The 17,192-nt window shown below is 44.7% G+C and overlaps 1 protein-coding gene across 1 annotated transcript in view; it reads left to right on the top strand.

Moving 5' to 3' along the window:
• LOC138266079 (protein DGCR6-like) overlaps positions 1 to 16,623 on the top strand; it is a 66,364-nt gene extending 49,741 nt beyond the window's left edge. The window contains exon 5 of the mRNA XM_069214441.1: positions 16,082 to 16,623. Within this exon, the coding sequence (XP_069070542.1) occupies positions 16,082 to 16,165 (84 nt within the window). The 3' untranslated portion in view covers positions 16,166 to 16,623. The remainder of the gene's footprint in view (positions 1 to 16,081) is intronic.
• The last annotated feature ends 569 nt before the right edge of the window (positions 16,624 to 17,192 follow it).

The raw sequence follows: 17,192 nt of genomic DNA, 5'->3' as shown, positions 1-17,192 counted from the left end.
AACAATCAAGAAATAGAACTCCCTGCAGAGGCATCAATTATAGTAATTAAAACTGACACTGAATCTTTAATAATTGCGGAAGTTGCATCTGCCATATCATTTATTGCAGGTCTTTGAGGAAGTACATTTTTTCTGCTCCCTGAGCAAGTAGTCCCTGAACACTACTACCTAACAAAGGGAAATTTGGGGCTACAATCTCTGTTTCTCTTAGCTTCAAGTAGAGATGATGATGAAGGATGTCCTCAATCATTGTAGTTGACCTTGCCTGACTTTTTCAAGATTGCATGTAGGAGAGTTTTTCCACTCTTACCTCTGTGGTGTCTTTACTCTTGTTCTGTCTTTCAGTCACTCTGTCGGCTGTCTAAAGGAGATATCAATATTGCGTTGAGAAGATGAAAGAAGGATAACCATAATATGTGTGCCTCTCAATTCCTGTTTCTTACTCCATTAAACAAAGAAGGCTTTTGTCTCAATTTCACTCAACATCAGTGCACTTGCTATCAGTCAATGTTTGTCTGCTCTCTCAATGTCAAGACCGCTCTCAAAACATCAATCCACAAGATGGGATGAATAATAAGATCCCACCACGCCTTCTCCAGAGCTACGAAGAGCCATGAAGAGGTTTTACTCATGGTGTTTGGAGAAACAGATGGATCCAATAACTTGCCAGAAAGAAACGGTGCAGCCTACCAGTCATCTTCCCAAATCAGACCTAACATGAGAGGAGATCTTTATGCACGTTGGATGTTTGAAAGGGCTCTTGTATAAGGCTAAAGAGATGCAGAAAGCCAATAGGTTGCTTGACGCCTAAGGGACTGCATGTGCAATGTTTTCATAGTAAAAAAAAAACACAGGCTGATGGATTGTGGGTTGTTTCGTATCTCAATGCGCATTACCAGGAAGCAGATAAGTCCTTCCTGTGAAGCCTAGAGTTTGTTTAATCAGTGGTAAAACAGCCATTATTGCTTGGATGAGAAACATCCAATTATTTTCTGGGCTGCTTCTTGGAGATCAGCTCACACATCTGCAAAACCTTATTGCATTCATTCAGGCTATAGTGTGATTGCTGTAATGGGATAGGCTTTCAGGCAGGGATATCCTTGCAGAGGAATTCTCTGTACTGGTGTGTGGCCCTGTTCTAAGCCAAAGTGAGTGTTAAGCATCCTTATTCAATTATACTGTACAATGAACATCTGAGAGAATTCTCTCTTGGAAAAGCAAAATGTATTTAATTGTAATCCTAGTCCTCCATCATTTTCTCTGAATTTGTGAACACCCCTGCCTGCTTGGATAGCAGGATCATAGGCAAGGAAGGAGTAATGGTAGATTTCCCTTAATGTGATGTTAATAAACAAACTCTTTCATGGACCCTTCTGTGTTGCTTCTTGCTCACTTTAGAGCCTTGAAGCTCCAACCATGATTTATTTTTCTTTTTTCAGTCTATTTGTCCTTTGATTTCAGCCAAATTCAGAAATTGATTCATTGGAAATTGGGTTGCTGGTTGGGAGAAGTGGAGAAACCGTGCTCAAGCAGCAACCACAGTCTCTGTCAGCGTGAAGTCACAAGCAACCCCAATTAACCTGTGAATAAACCTCTGGTAGCTTGGCACAAAGCAGTAGGACTTAACTTGGAAGCAGTGTGTAAACTATTTATGGAGCACTTCAAACTGTAATAAAGTGAAGACCCAACACAAGAAAAATTACACACCAATTTAGAAAAATAGAGGAAAATGTAATACATTATTTGAGATCAAAATGTCAAAAATCAGTAACCCGGAGATATGAATTTTAAAGTGAAAATAGTGCCTAAAAGTTCAAAGCGGCAACAGTGGTTACCTAGTAATGCCAGACTGGGACAAAGTCACAAGTCCAGGCTAACCACCATGGACCGTGGACCTGGATACAGGGACCCAGATAGGCCAGCTGAACAAATTTCCTTCAATCCTAGTTTTTGAAGCATTGCAAGATCCTGCTTCGAGGTTCCGTTGCACAGCAGCAGTTCTGCGTGAGCTGCGGGACTGCAACGCAAAGTCTTGCATTATCATCGAGGATGCGGTTTATGAGGGGCTTGCGATGTGAAATCCTGCATCAAAGATGTGTCGCACACCAGCAATTCCAAAGAAGTTGCAGAGCTGCGATGCAAGGTCCTGCATCATCGCTGAAGTTGCCTTTGATGAGGGCGTTGCAAAGGCCTACATTGAGGATGTGTCACATAGCTGTGGTTCTGAGGAGACTGTGGGCTGCAATGCAAGATTTAGTGTTGGGGATACGTCACACTGCGGTGGTACCAATGCGGCTGCGAGGAGGTGCGTTGCGCTGCGCTGCTTCTGCTCACAGGGTCATAGCTGGACTAGCTGAGTACCTTAAGGCTCACTTCTAAAGGCTCAGAGTTAGTGTGGCACCACTTTGGGGCAGGGCTGCACAGCAGTCCTTCTGAATCTTCCCCAGGTCCTGTAGGAATACTGAAGTGTTTGGTCTGAGAGTCCAGTATTTATACCTGGTGCCCACTTTGAAGTAGGAGAAATCTCTAGAGGTTCCCAGCCACAGAGGTGCCTGAAATTTCCTGCATCTGTGCGCTGGCCCCAGCTTGTCTGTGGTTACAAAAGACTAGTGTCAAACCCTTTCAGCATGCTCAGGCAGAGAGTTTGTGATGTGCAAGTGTGGTAACAGCTCCTCCTCCTCATCAAGCCGGAGATAGCCCATCCTGCCAACACCTATCTTCCCTTTGTTGCATTGTCTGGGAGAAAAACACAAAGACCAACTGCCAGCTACACCTAGTCATGTGTCTCAGGATGCAGGCTGCAGGCAGCTAATGGTTAGGACAAGAAAATGCCAATTTTCTGAAAGAGATATTTTCAGAATTCTGCTTTAAAATTCAAGTTTAACATTAAAGAGGGTTTTAAATTACAATTCCTTAGACAGCAAACTCAATATTCTTATATACTCCCAATTGAAAGTTATCACTTATTAAATGTTATATGTTAACCCAATGTTATCGTACGGGAGAGGCGGTTTTTCACTATTGGGAAACGTAAAAGTTAAAGGTACTTGTCTAAATTTCTAAATATGTTGCGCTTATCCTCTGGGCTGGTTAGGGCCTATCCTAGGGGTGACAAATGTATTAAAAATGGACGTTTGAGCCTGGCAAGAGGTTTATATTGCCAGGTGGAAATGGCAATTAAAACTGCACACTGAGGCTGCAATAGCAGGCCCGAGACAGGTTTAATGGACTACTTAAATGGGTGGCACAATGTGTTGCAGGCCTGCAAGTAGCATTTAATGTACCGACCCTGGGTGCATGTAGTTCCGCTTTACTAGGGACTTACCAAGTATATTAAATGTGCTAATTGGGTGTAATCCAATTTTACCATGTTACAGAGGAAGGGAGCACAAGCACTTAAGCACTGGTTAGCAGTAGTAAAGTGCACAGGGTCTTGAAAGCCAGTAACAACAGGTGCAGAAAACAGAAGAATGAAGGCAAAAGGTATGGAGATAAGCCTGCAGAAAGGACCAAGTCCAACATTATTGAATTGTTGTTTAGACTGGTTTTCCGTTTAAATTAATTGCCAAAATGAATTGTGTATATATTTAAAGTACATTTGGAGATGCTCTACGTGTGTGGAGATATGTTTTTTATTTTACAGTGAACGCTGATTATGTGGAACTAGGATTACAACTAAGTAGTAGTTTTTTATCTCAGTGCGTCAATATGGCTCTAAGCTGTATGCCTCTAATTCCTTTGCCTCTTGAAGCTCTCATTCCACTAAAACTGTGCCTTTCTTAGTACAGGTTCAGCCGCCATGCTGTGGCACAAGAGATTCTACCAATCCACTAAAGCTGCAGCTGCTTGCTTGGCCCTGAGATCGAATTCATAGGCAGCTAAAGCATCATTAGATGAATTAAATACATTAATATTCCTCACTGCTGATTCTGTCAACATAAGGCTCTTCAGCTACCTACCTGACTGCACCCAAATGTTCTCACATCCTAGAGAAATAATAATGCACACTTTACATTTTTTTCTTCTGCCTTCCCTCGAACCATTCTTCCAGGACTGTTGCCCTGCCTTGTAAGTTTCTATATCAGCAAGGAAAGTAAAGAAAACGGTTTTGGGCACGTGACTAGATGGATGTCACAAAGGGAACCAAAGGTGAGACGCAACTTCTAAAAATTAATTAGAGCCTATCCTAGTTACCACAAAACCAACAGTGCAATTTCACATACAGTTCACTTTAACATAAATCAGAAACAAATATAACCCTGGCTCCTTTTAGGTGCATAAGTGGCACAGTTATCAATATAATCGTCATAAGCATCGTTCAGTGGAACTAGTTGGAGGAGAAATACCACATAGGACAGTTGCCTGAACTTCTAACATTGACCTCCGAAACCTGAGCGTCCCTTGACCAGGATGTTAAAGTTCTCACACGTCATTTGACTTCAGACTTCCTGATCCTTTCACCTTGTCGTTGTTCCCAAAGTAAATTCTTCTACTTCAGCTGAAGTCAGTCACAAAAATAAAGGGGGCTAGATGGAAAGACAGTTCCACTCTCCAGCCTATAGAACCTAATAGAGAGCGTCAGCACTACTTCTATGCTTAGATATTCGAGAAAGTGCAAAGTAAATACCAAGTCCATCTGTTTAAGAATTGTCATCTTTACAGAGCCCCTTGTCTTTATAACTATTATGAGTCAAGATACATTTCCGCTTCTAGAAGTCACACATAACACCCACATGTCACATCTTCAACAGTCACATTCGTCTTTCTCCCTGTCTGGGAGCTCTTCACTGTGATTTAGTTTACGTGATTTGAAAAAAGTAAAGCGAGTTAACCTTCGTAATACCAACAAAATAAAAGACCCATTATGTGAGCTTTTCCAAGAACATGTTACATATCTGAGGGCTGCTGAAAGAGCTGAGCAGTGCACGCTGCACCCCCATGTTATAAAGAGGCTATGCTGACCACGCAGGAGGTCACTGAGCCAATTTATATGCTCGTGGTCAGGTTACCCAATTTGTGCAGTCTTGGCTCAGTCTGTCAGAGGCCAGATTTTAAACTGGTGATGAGAGGTCATAGCTTTAGTCCTAGGGTCAGACGCTTGGAATGTCCTGAAAGAGCCCTATGGCTGCCGGAGAGCACGACATTCCCCCACCATCCCAGAGCTCACCTTTGTCACTGATGAGGAAGTGACATTGTCTGAATTGGACAGCCTTCGGAACAGATGCCTCTTGTTCATTACATTTTGTAGAGTGATTATTCCTAAATTGATCAGATAAACTGGCGATTGATGCATGACGCCAGGTAGAAAGAGGAGGCGATATTCATGTTAGATCGCCTGGAACAGGTAACTAAAAACCACGTCTGGGGCCACATACTTGTCCTATGGGGCCGCAAGGCTAAGCTTCTTGTGAATAGAGCTCGGTGTGCAGTGATAAACGCAGCGTGTAGCATTGTTCAGGTCCCCCGTGCACTCGGAGTATCAGATCACGTGCAAGGGGTATGTGTGGGAGAGAGTTACCACGGGGTGTTTGCAAAAGAGACCAACACTTCCTTTTGTCTAATGTAAAATCTGTGCACGTTTCAGCTGGCGACCTTTCAGATTGTTTTCGTAGCTTTTGGAAAATAGACTGTCGTAGTACCTATGTGAAGTGCATTATTTTACTCAAAGGCGCAGCCACGGAAGTGTTCAGAAGTACAGGAAAGGCATCAAGAACGCTCGCCACCAGCTCAGTTTCCCCAACATGTCGTTACTCACAGATGCAAGAATGAATTCACCAGGAGTGGCGGGAAACTTACATGGCATCCGGGTGAACGCAGCCGGACCTTTCACGTTCAGTATAGTGTGAATATAGAGGTTTATCAAAACATCATCTTCAGTCAGTTTGTACTAATAATAGGAGCCCACAAGATGTACGGAATAGCCCAAGGCTGCTGGGGGAGAGTTTAAGGTGTGGATTAGACATTGAGGGTGACTGATGCACAGCTCTGAAATGACATTTGATTGAGGGATGGCATGAAACATTTCTTTTGGTGGAGCATTTAGGCGCTTTACAGCGCTACCAGTAGACTCGAAAAAGGGGAGAGAGACAGAGGTATCTACGCTGCCCACAGGTGTAAACCTATTCCTTTTCTTGTAAGCTCTGCTTCAGTCATTTCATTTTGGATAACATCTTTTTAGTTTGCTTGCAAGGCGACGTAGTTAAAAAGTAAAGTAGGATCCTAGATTTAAGGCATTGTGCACAAAAAGGATAGTTGCATCGGGTTGAATTGAACATCTAGGCTCACCCTGTTCAGTGCCAGGCATTCTCACACCCTTTAGCCGAGCAAAGGATTTTTTTGCAAGAACTATTGGCTTTACCAGTGTGTTTTAGCCATGTTGTTCACCTGCGTGGATGCTGTTCAGCATGGCTTAAAGTTAATGGCATAGAGGAGAGTGGCGTGGAGTGTTGTAGCGTGGAATGTAGAGTGGACTGGCATTGAGTGCATCGGCGTAGCGTTGTAGAGTGCAGTGGCATTGAATTCAGCAGTTTACGATGCAGTGTCATAAAATGTAGTGGCGTAGATGAAAGTGGCACAGAGAGGCATGGAGCCGAGGAGTGGAGTAGAGCTGAGTGATGAGGGAGGTGGCGCAGAGTAGAGTTGTGTGGCATAGAGTGGTGCAGAGTAGAGTACCATATAGTATAGTGCATATAGGTTGCAGTGGCATAGAGTGGAGTAGTGCAGAGTAAAGTGGCTTAGGGTTCAGTGGCAGAGAGTGCAGTGTTGCAAAGTAGAATGTCAGTGCAGTGGAGTAGAGTGACGTAGCGAGCAGGGGTGTAGAGTGCAGTAATGCAGAGTAGAGTGCAGTGGTGTAGAGTGCATTAGTGTATAGTACAGTGGCTAAGAGCAGAGTGCCGTAGAGTGCAGTGGCGTAGATTAGATTGTGTCAGAGTAGAGTGAAGTGGCATAGGGTGGAGTGGTGCAGGGCAGAGTGCAGTTGCATAGAGAGGCTTTGCATGCCACTGTAGTCTACACCACTTTGCCATTACACTCAGAGCCACTAGATACAACTGCACTCTATCCTGCACCACTCCACCCTATGGCACTCCATTCTACTCTGAAGCAATCTAATCCAGGCCACTGTACTCTACACCACGTTATGCCATTACATAGAGTGTAGTTGCGCAGAGTAGATTAGAGTGATGTTGAGTGGATTGGTGTAGAGTGCAGGTGCATAGAGTTGAGTGTTACAGAGTAAAGTGCATTGGCGTAGAGTGTATTGGCCCAGATTTGGCCTACAGTGCAGTGTTGCAGAGTGGCATAGAGTACAATTGCGTAGATTGGAGTTGTGCAGAATAGAATGGTGTGGCCTAGATTGGAGTGGTGTAGAGTGCAATGGCAAAGAATGCAGTGGTGTAGGGTAGAGTGGCGAATAGTGCATTGGCATAGAATAGAGTGGTACAGAGAGGCATAGCGGGAAGTGTTGTAGAGTGCCATGGCGTAGAGTCAAGTGGTGCAGTGTGCAGTGGCATGGAGTGATGTAAAGTGGAGTTGCAGAGTGGAGTGGCATAGAGTGGAGTATTCATGGCGTGGTAGCACACTGACATTACAGACAACACATTTTCAATTGAAATGCCCTTACATTTGCACAGACATATAAGCTGTACAATGCACAGACGAAAATGTGTGGAAATTGCATAATCTAGTTTAACGATTCGTCTTAATCATATTAAAGTATTAGTTTCCAACACACTTCAGAAATAACAAAACATTTGGTTCATTTGTGTGTTCATTATTCTGAAATACTTACAGATCTCTTTTAAGTACTGTCCCATGCTAGAAAAAGCTCTTACCTACTCCCAGTACCCAGCAAGATTGTCACATAAATCCTTTCACTTTGCAATCAGAGAAAGAAAAGTAGACAAGCACCCTTGGAAGACAGCGTTTGACATTTGACTTCGGTCTTTGAATGCACAGCAAATGTGACGATATAAGAACAAGATTTAAAGGCCTGTTAACAGAAAGTTAATGGAAGAATTCAGAAAATGCTGTTTAGGCAACTACAGGGACGAACTGAACCTGGAGAGCATAAAGCAAACAAAGCTAGCAAATGGAAAGCCAGAAAGTGTGAGTTACAAACTACAAAGCCAATGGTAATCAGTGAGCAAAATGCATTCCTTGGTCAGTTTTCTGAAAGTCCCAAGATGTCTTTTGGAAGGCAGCGACCTAAAAAAGGGCTTGGAGCCCTTCTGTTGCTTACCATCTGTTGGCTTGCCTGACATTTTTCTTTACTGCATTATAATTGGTCACAGCAGGCCTAGCATCTTTTCAATTCCTTTCTGTGGCACAGGGACCAGGCATTGATTGAGTCAACTTAATCAGTGCCCGTCCATTGCTCCTGCTGTGAATGAGGTACTATTTTGTTCCTTTTAACTTCTACTGCCCTGCAAACAGAACAGAAACATGCCTAGCATTACAAGCAAAATTATAATTTTCTATTATTTTCCCCAAACCACACCACTCAAATTCAATCTGCCTGCTCCAATCCACCTCCGAGAGCCCCACCCCACACCAATCCAATCCACCCCACTCAATCCAGTTCAATCCACACAACTTAATCCCATCCTCCCCACAACAATCTAGTCCACTGCAGCCAATCCAATCCACCCCACTCTAATCCACTCCATAATCCACTCCACTAAACCTACTTCAGTCCACTCCAATCCACCACAGTCCAGCCCTCCCAATCCAATCCACCACAATCCAATCTACCCAGTCCAGTCTATCCCACTCCAGTCCAATCTAACCTACTCCAGCCCCATGCATACCACTCAATCCAATCAAATTCAGTCCAATCCATCCTACTCCAGTCCAAAACAGTCCACCCACTTCATTCAATTCAAATCCAATCAAGCCCAATCCAGTCAAACCCACTCCAATCCAAACCACCTCATTCCAATCCAATCCACCCCATTCCATCCCAATCCACCCCTCTCCCAGTCCACCCTACTCCAATCAAGCACCGTCCAATCCAGCCCAATCTAATTTACCCCAATACAATTCACTTCACCCCAATCCAATCCACCCAACTGCAGTCCAGTCCACCACAATCCACCCCACACCATTCCCATCCACCATACTCCAATCCAATCAGCCAACTCCATCCACCCCACTCAGTCCAATCCACCTCACCCCAATCCACCTCACTCCAGTCCAACCCACCCCATTCCGATCCAGCCCATCCCCTCCAATCCAACCCACCCCACTCCAATCCAACCCTCTCCAATCTAATCCACCCCACTCCAGTCCAGTACAATCTACCCCACCCCAATTCAGTTCATCTCACTCCAGTCCACCCACTCAAAACCGTTCTACCCCATTCTAATACAATACAATCCACAGCAACCCAATCCTCCCCACTACATTCCAGTCCACCCACCCGCTCCAATCCATCCCACCCTAATCCAATCAAACCCAATCCAATCTGATCCACCTTAACCCACCCCACACCAGCTCAACCCCCCCACTCCAATCTAATCCAGTCCATCACAATCCACCTCACTCATCGCTAGTCCACTCCATTCCGATACACCCCATCCAATCAAATCCACCCAGTCAATCCAATCCAGTCCACCCACTCCAAAAAAATAACACCCTACTATGGTCTAGTCCAATGCAATCCACGCCACTTCAGTACACCCCACCCACTCCAGTCCACCCCACTCCAGTCCACCCCACTCCAATCCACCCCACTCCACTCCACCCCACCCAAATCAGCCCCAGTTCAGCCCCCCTCAGTCCCTCCAATCCACCCCACTCAGTCCATCATCCACTTCAATTTGTCTAATCCACCCAACTCAATCCAGTCCACTCCATTCAGTCCAGTTCATTCCACTCCAATCTAATCCGCACATACTCAGTGCAATCCACCCCACTCCAATCCACTCCACCCCAGTTCAATTAACCACCCAAATCCAATCTACCCCACCCCAATTGCAATCAAGCCCCACCTTAATCCAATCCATCCCACTTCACTCCAGTCGACTCCACCACAGTCCAATCCAGTCCACCCTACCCCAATCCACCACATCCAATTTCAAGTCCTCCCTACTCCAGTCCGCTTCAGTCCAAACCACCAAACTTCACTCAAGTTCACCCCACTCTACCCCAATACACCCCACTCTTTCCCACTCAATCCACCCCACTTTACTCCAGAACACCCCACCCTAGTCTACCCACCCAGTTCAGTCCACCCCTCTTCAATCCAATCTATCCATCCCACGCCACTTCAATCCAATCGCCCCACCCCAATCCAGTCTAACCCACTCCAGTCCAGCTCCTATCCAGTCTAACCCACTCCAGTCCAGTCCACCCCATGCCAATCAAGTGCAATCAACCACAATCCACACCACTCAAATCCAGAACACTCCAATCCAGTCCACCTCATCTAATCAGATTCATCCCACTACACCCACTCTGAAAAATCCACCCCACTGCAGTCCAATCCAATCCACCTCACTCCAATCCAATCCACCCTACTGCAGTTCAGCCCACCCCACTCCAGTCCACCCCACTCCAATCCACCGTACGCCTATCCAACCCACCCTAGTCCACTCTGTTTAATCCAGCCCACTCAAACCAATTCACCCCACCCATTCCAGTTCAATCCACCCTATTCCAGTCAACCCCACCCCAACCCACCCCACTCATTGCAATCCACTCCACTCTAATCCAACCACTCCAGTCCACCCCACTCATTTCCAATCCATCCACTCCTCCCCACTCTTTCACCCCAATCCACTCTACTCCAGTCCAACCCACTCCCTCTATCCCACTCTACCCCAATTCAGTTCACCCCACCCCAGTTCAATACACACCACCCAATTCAATTCACCTGCCCTGTTAATCCACCCCTACCTAGTTAAATCCACCCCATTCCAGTGCAATATATCCAGCCCATCCTACTCCAGTCCGTCCACTCCAGTCCAGTCTACCCTACCCCACTCCATTCCACCCCACTCCAGTCCAGTCTAATCCATTCCACTCCACACCACTACACTCCAGTCCACCCTACTCCAGTCCAGTCCACCCCACTTAATCCAATCCATCCCACTCCAATCCACCCCACTCCAGTCCATCCTACTCGGGTCCAATCCAGTCCACCACAATCCACCCCACGCCAATCTATTCCACTCCACCCCTCTCCAATTCACCCACTCTTAACCACCACAGTATAATCCAGTCCACCCACTCCAATTCACCCACCCTTGTCTATCACTGTGTCCAGTTCACTCACCCTAAGCCATTCTAATCCACCCCAATCGAGTCCACCTCACCCCATTTCAATCACCCTACTCCAATCCTGTCCACCCATCCAGTCCACTCACTCCAATCAACCCTGATCCACTCAATCCACCCCACTCCTCCCCAGTCCAGTCCACCCACTCGTCTCCAGTACAGTCCACCCCACCCCACTCCAATCCACTCCACCCTATTGTACCCCACTCTGTGCCACTCCACTCTGTAACATTGCACTCTACGGCAGTTTTTGCCACTGATCTCTACTCCCCTCTACCCAACTCTACGATGCTCTATCCCTACACCACTCAACGACACTCTCCTTTAACAATTCCACTCTGACACTCGACTCCCCCAGTCCACTCTACACCACTATCTTTTAGCCATGCCAAAGCTAATACCTCTTGTTTGGGCGAGACATATTGGCTTTGCCAGTGCTTGTTCCACTATTGCTATTGTCTCCTTTATTAGGATACTAGAATGACGTGTGGCACATAATGAATGCAGACTCAGAAACCTGTCTGTCCACCCTCTGTGGTTATTTCTTAACAGGGAAAATCCCTTCTGTTGTCTTTATGGTTGGATTTTTAGAATGTGATTTATGACCTTCAAAGAATGGAGTAAGTGCAATTAAAGTGCATTCAACCGGGTCTAATATAGCATCAGATGTATTATTCATAGTCTCCTGGGGAAAACTGTAGGAAGCACCTTGGCCTCTCTGCATGTCTTTGTTCTCTGGGTACCAGCTCGAGAATTCATTATCAGTTTGGCATGGCTGTGCTCTGTAGACTATCTGCATAAAAAGCCTTTTTTGGTCCTATAGTGCAAACCGTTTAAGGCAAAAAGTTAGAAATCTTTGGTAAGCATGATTTCTAACTTTTTGTAGCAGAGATCATTGATAAGAGTGAAGAAAACATTACTATCTTTTTGATCAAGTTGCTGTAGTGGACCTTCTAACCTTTTGCTCCCTCCTCTATCAGACATGTGCCTGGGGTTTCTGCACACTTTAAAACTCACTGACACAATTGTGGGTTACATTAGAGCCTGACTTCAAACTGTCCTCATGACTTCCTAAAGGCTACAATAGATTCTACATATATAGATAAATGTAGCAGAGTGTTTATTTGACACCATAACTTTAAATTATCGTTCACGTCTGCATCTTAGTCGACATCTGTGTGATGTGGCCCGTAAAATTATTCAGCTCTAGGTGATGACAAATTGGGTCAGTCTTAGGCTCTCTGTAGCAGTTGTTTTATCACTGAACATTCGTGCATGAAAAGCAGCATTTAAAAGGAGCCGGCAGCCACTATCCCGATTACAGGCACCTATCTTTCATTTACGGCAAACGCCAATGCTGGCTGCGTTGGCCATCCTCCATTGAGCTCGACAGATTAGCAGCTTCAGGACTGTGTGCTGAAGAGTTAGTTGTGAAACTAAAAAGCAAGAATGCAGTTGCATTTGAAATCGTGAGTAGGTTCCACAGTTGTCTCTTTTGTTTACATCCTACAAACGTGATGAACATTTGAGCCTAGTTGACAACAACTTAAACAATTTAAGCAGGCCATACTGATGTAATTTCTGTGCTCAAGTAAGAAGTTATGGTTTAGATAAAGACAAGAATATCGTTAGCGAAGCATCGTTAGAATACAAGAGTCGGTTTTTCTCGGTCAACGCTCTTGCAGGACCCTGATTAAGAAATTTGTTTTGTGAGTTTTTATTATGTGTTTGATCTGGCATCTTTGGCATGGTTTTCCCACTAAAGTTTTGTGCGTTTAACCCTCCTGTTTTGCTGACTTCAAGTTTACTGGCTTTAGAAAGCTGCACATTCTGCGCTTTCCTTAAAACTTGATAGAATTGGCTTGTACCCAATTGGCATATTTAATATACTTGGAAGTCTATAGTAATGTGGTACTACTTGAGCTCAGGGGCTGTAAATGAAATGCTACTAGTGGGCCTGCAGCACTGGTTGTGCAACCCACTTAAGTAGCCCTTTAAACACGTGCCAGGTTTGCCATTGTAGCCTATGTGTGCACTTTCAAAACTGGCAATATAAACCTTTTGCCAGGCCCAAACCTTCCCTTTTGATACATGTCAGCCTTAGGGTTGGCCTTGGACAGCCCAGAGGGCAGGGTGTAGTTTATTTAAAAAGTTGAACATGTAGTTTTAAGTTTTACATGTTCTGTAGTGAACAACTCTTAAATGTGTTTTTCACTACTGCAAGGCCTACCCCTCCCAAAGGATAGCATTAGAGTTACCTTATTACATATTATAAGTGATCATTTACAAATGGGAGCAGGTAACCAGTTGATGTATGGTGTCCTTGAGATTGTAACGAAAAATTATCTTTCATGTTGTAGTTGGATTTTAAATTACAATTTTAAAATTCTGCTTTTAGAAATTTTGCATTTTCCTGCCTTAGCCATTTAGGGCCTGCAGCCTGTCTCTGGGCCACATGAGTGGATGTAGCTGATAGTTTGGCTTTGTGTATTCCTCCTAGACAGCCACACACTTTAGAGAGCTTAGTTGTGCCTGGATGGGCCATTACTAGCAGGATGGGAGGGCACAGCTGGGCTCAGATATACTTAGACTTGAAAAGGATGTGCTGTCTCCTGCCTCCACACAAAGGGCTGCATACCCCTGTAGTTAGTTGGGAGCCTGGGCAGAGATGGCTAGAAGCCTGTAAAATATAAAGGGAGATATCTTGAAGCTTTTCCCACTTCAAAAGAAGGGCCAGGTATAAATATTGGACCCCAGACACCAATCCTTCAGCACACTTCTGCCTGTGGAGACTCTCTCTGAAGGAAGGACTGCTGTGCTGCAGAAAGGACTGCTGCTCTGAAGGACTGCTGACCTCTTGCCTCGGGAGAAGGACTGGATCTGCATCTGTTGAACCCAGGACCCCAGAGTGACTCACAGGGCAAAGGTGGCTGGCCTCCTGACTATAGCCTCAGGGACAGAAGGCACCACCAACTTTGAACCCAGTGCCTGGACTGTGCCATCTGTGAGTCCTACCCTGTCAGGAGTTGTCACCCCAAGGTGAACCTTTGGAAGGGGACTGAAGGTCCTCTGCCAGACCATCTGTGGATCCAGCAGAACTGACACATCACTGTTGCATGGCGCAAACCCGAGCAGAATCAGTGCATCGTCTCTGCTGTGAGGATTCTCTCAGCACAAGGACTCTGTATCAACCTCACAGCCCACAACGGAACCGCTGCTGTGCGAAGCTTCACCAGGGAAGGACTTCAGGTCGCAAAACCACTTCTACAGGGTCCTTGACGATACCAGACCTCGCATCACAGCTTTGCAGCTTTTCTTAACTGACACATTGCCTCTGCTGCACAATGCATCCTTTATGCTGGACCTCGCAATACTGTGCAACCAGGATTTAAAACACTTTTGTTTGGTGGGCCTCACTGGGTCCTTGTAACCGGTCCGTGCTCCGTTGCAGTCGGCCTGAACTTGTGATTTTTGTTCCGGTCTGGCTTGATATCCACAGTTGGCGCTTTGATCTTTTTAGCACTATGTTCACTGAAATATTTAAAATTGCATATCTCCGGTTCTACTGATTGGATTATAGTCAATTTGGTCATGCTGTATTTATTAAAATGTATTCTATGTTTCAAATTTGGGATTTTTCTTGTGTTGTGTTTTCACTTCATTACTGTTTGAAGTGCTGCACAAATACTTCACATTGCCTGTAAGTTAAGCCTGACTGCTCTCTGCCAAGCTACCAGAGGGTTGAGCACAGGTTAATTTAGGGATTGGTTGTGTGTTACCCTGACATGGATTTTGGTTGCTGATTGAGGCGGTTTTACCCCTTCAACCCAATTTCTTACAGTATGTTTAGCAGTAAATTTGAAGAAGACACTCCTTCTAGGAGTTCATTCATGCTTGGCTGTTCCAAGTCAGCTGTTAACTATATAGTGGCAAGTTTAGGTCTCTTCCATAACTTTAAGATTTTCAGTGTACTTCGATCAGTAGCTGTGTTTTTTTTGTTGCTGCAGAATGACTATAGGCAAAAATAAATAATTCCCTAGAAATGTATATTGTCGACCCCAGGATTAGCTGCCATGAGTAATCGTTGTATTAGCGATGATTCTGAAAACCGCAGTTGCTCGATTTGAAGGGAGCAGTTAACACAACTGAATGTGGTGACGTCTTAGCTTCATTTGTGTACGTATATATCACTAGGAGTTTTGTGCCAAATTACTGATAATTACTCAAACGGGCATAACTGTATATTTGTGGTAATTTCCCTTCAAAAGTGGAACGCAAAATTACCGAACTTACTCCAGCCTTTTTAAATTTTCACCAAAGTCTATACTCAATGAAGCAACTGCTTTCAAGAACTAATTAGAGTCAAGACCAGTGAAAATTGTTCTCAACATGGAGAGAAGTTGTCACTAACTTCACTTAACATTTCCAAGCTCCGCTTCTTTCTCCCCTTTATTCACCCCCCATACAAGTCCTATGTCTTAAACTGTAGAGCCTTAGTAACTTGAACCTGACTCACCGCAACCAGTGGTGGAAATGTATGCATTAATGGTTTCAGTATAATGCAGTTACAGAATACATTGTTATCAAGAAAATGTTTTCACATTCAAGATGGAAGTGTATAAAAATAATTTTAAAAATCAAACTCCATTTAAAAAACACAAATAATGAAAATATGCAAGTGTTGAGATTGCATTAAATGTTCCCGTTAGAAATATGTTTCTGATCAATATGCCTGTTGATAAAAAGGTGTGATTTGAGGAAATGTAATATTTATACATGTCTTTTCTTTTCTCCCGGTTTGTAGGAATTGACTTTACAGATGAATTTATTGGAACTGATTCGGAAGTTGCAACAGAAAGAATCAAAACTGGGAAACAGCTTTAATTGACTAGACACATAAATGACAGTGCACACTGGTGTTTAATCCGACTTTCAGCAGCAAACTTTGTTCCTCCTGGGAAAATACAACATTCGTACTCGTGCCCAGGATCACGGAACCAGCAGACTGGAGATCACATTATTGAGTGGAAGGAATGCTGAAGTGCTGTGGCCGACGCTTTCAGTGGACATTAACGCTCCTAGAACATTGGCCATATGATTTCAAAAATGTTGTTCCTCGACGTTTAAGATCCAGCCATGGTTTGAGTTATTATTATTGTTTACTTTGGATTTTGTTTACCATAACTGAGTACTGGATCCGTTCAGCAGTAAAAGGAAAATATTTTTCGGGTGTTTTTCTGGAACGTTCAAGCCTTTCAGTTTAATTGAAATGTGCTTTTTTCACGATCCCACGGATGTGTATCGATTGCTAAATAACATTCAGATGCAAATAAACCCGAAAACTAACTGTGTAGTCTGGTGGATCTTATTTCAGGTAAGATGTAAACATTAGGTAAAATGTAAATGAAGACAATAGTGTCTAAAGCCAGTGAAAAGTGGGATGGTGACTTGAAACTTTACAGTTGTGTTTAAACTCTGCAATTTTGCAAGGCTGGCAAAGCTTTTAAAATGGAGACTAAAAGTGGGCCGCCCTTCACTGCTGCGGAAATATTCACGGTGTCGTATACGTACATGGCGGGGAATGTAGCTGGCCACGTCGCACGTAGGGCGACAATAGGGGGGACAGCTCCCTAGTGTCGTTCCCCTGTTAGGGAGGCAAATGGCCAGGAGGGGCCTCTGTACTTAGGGAGGGAGGTCCACCCTTTGCTTATGGCCCCCCAAGGTGTGAGGAGGGAGGAGTGAGGCCAGGAGGTCCTTCTAAGGGGTGACCTCGCAGGGCAAGGCCTCTTTTGGCGCAAGGCGAGCAACGAGAGAGTGGCTGGCTGGCTGGGACCTGCCGTGGACATCTGCGCAGAGCAAGCCCTAGGTGAGTCGTAAAAAAATGGGGGGGCAATGGCGGAGGCCGGGGGATGGGA

This window comes from Pleurodeles waltl, chromosome 11 (assembly GCF_031143425.1).
Source record: "Pleurodeles waltl isolate 20211129_DDA chromosome 11, aPleWal1.hap1.20221129, whole genome shotgun sequence".
Lineage (NCBI taxonomy): Eukaryota > Metazoa > Chordata > Amphibia > Caudata > Salamandridae > Pleurodeles > Pleurodeles waltl.
The sequence above is the reverse complement of the archived record's forward strand: the minus strand, read 5'-3'. Positions and strand labels throughout refer to the sequence as shown.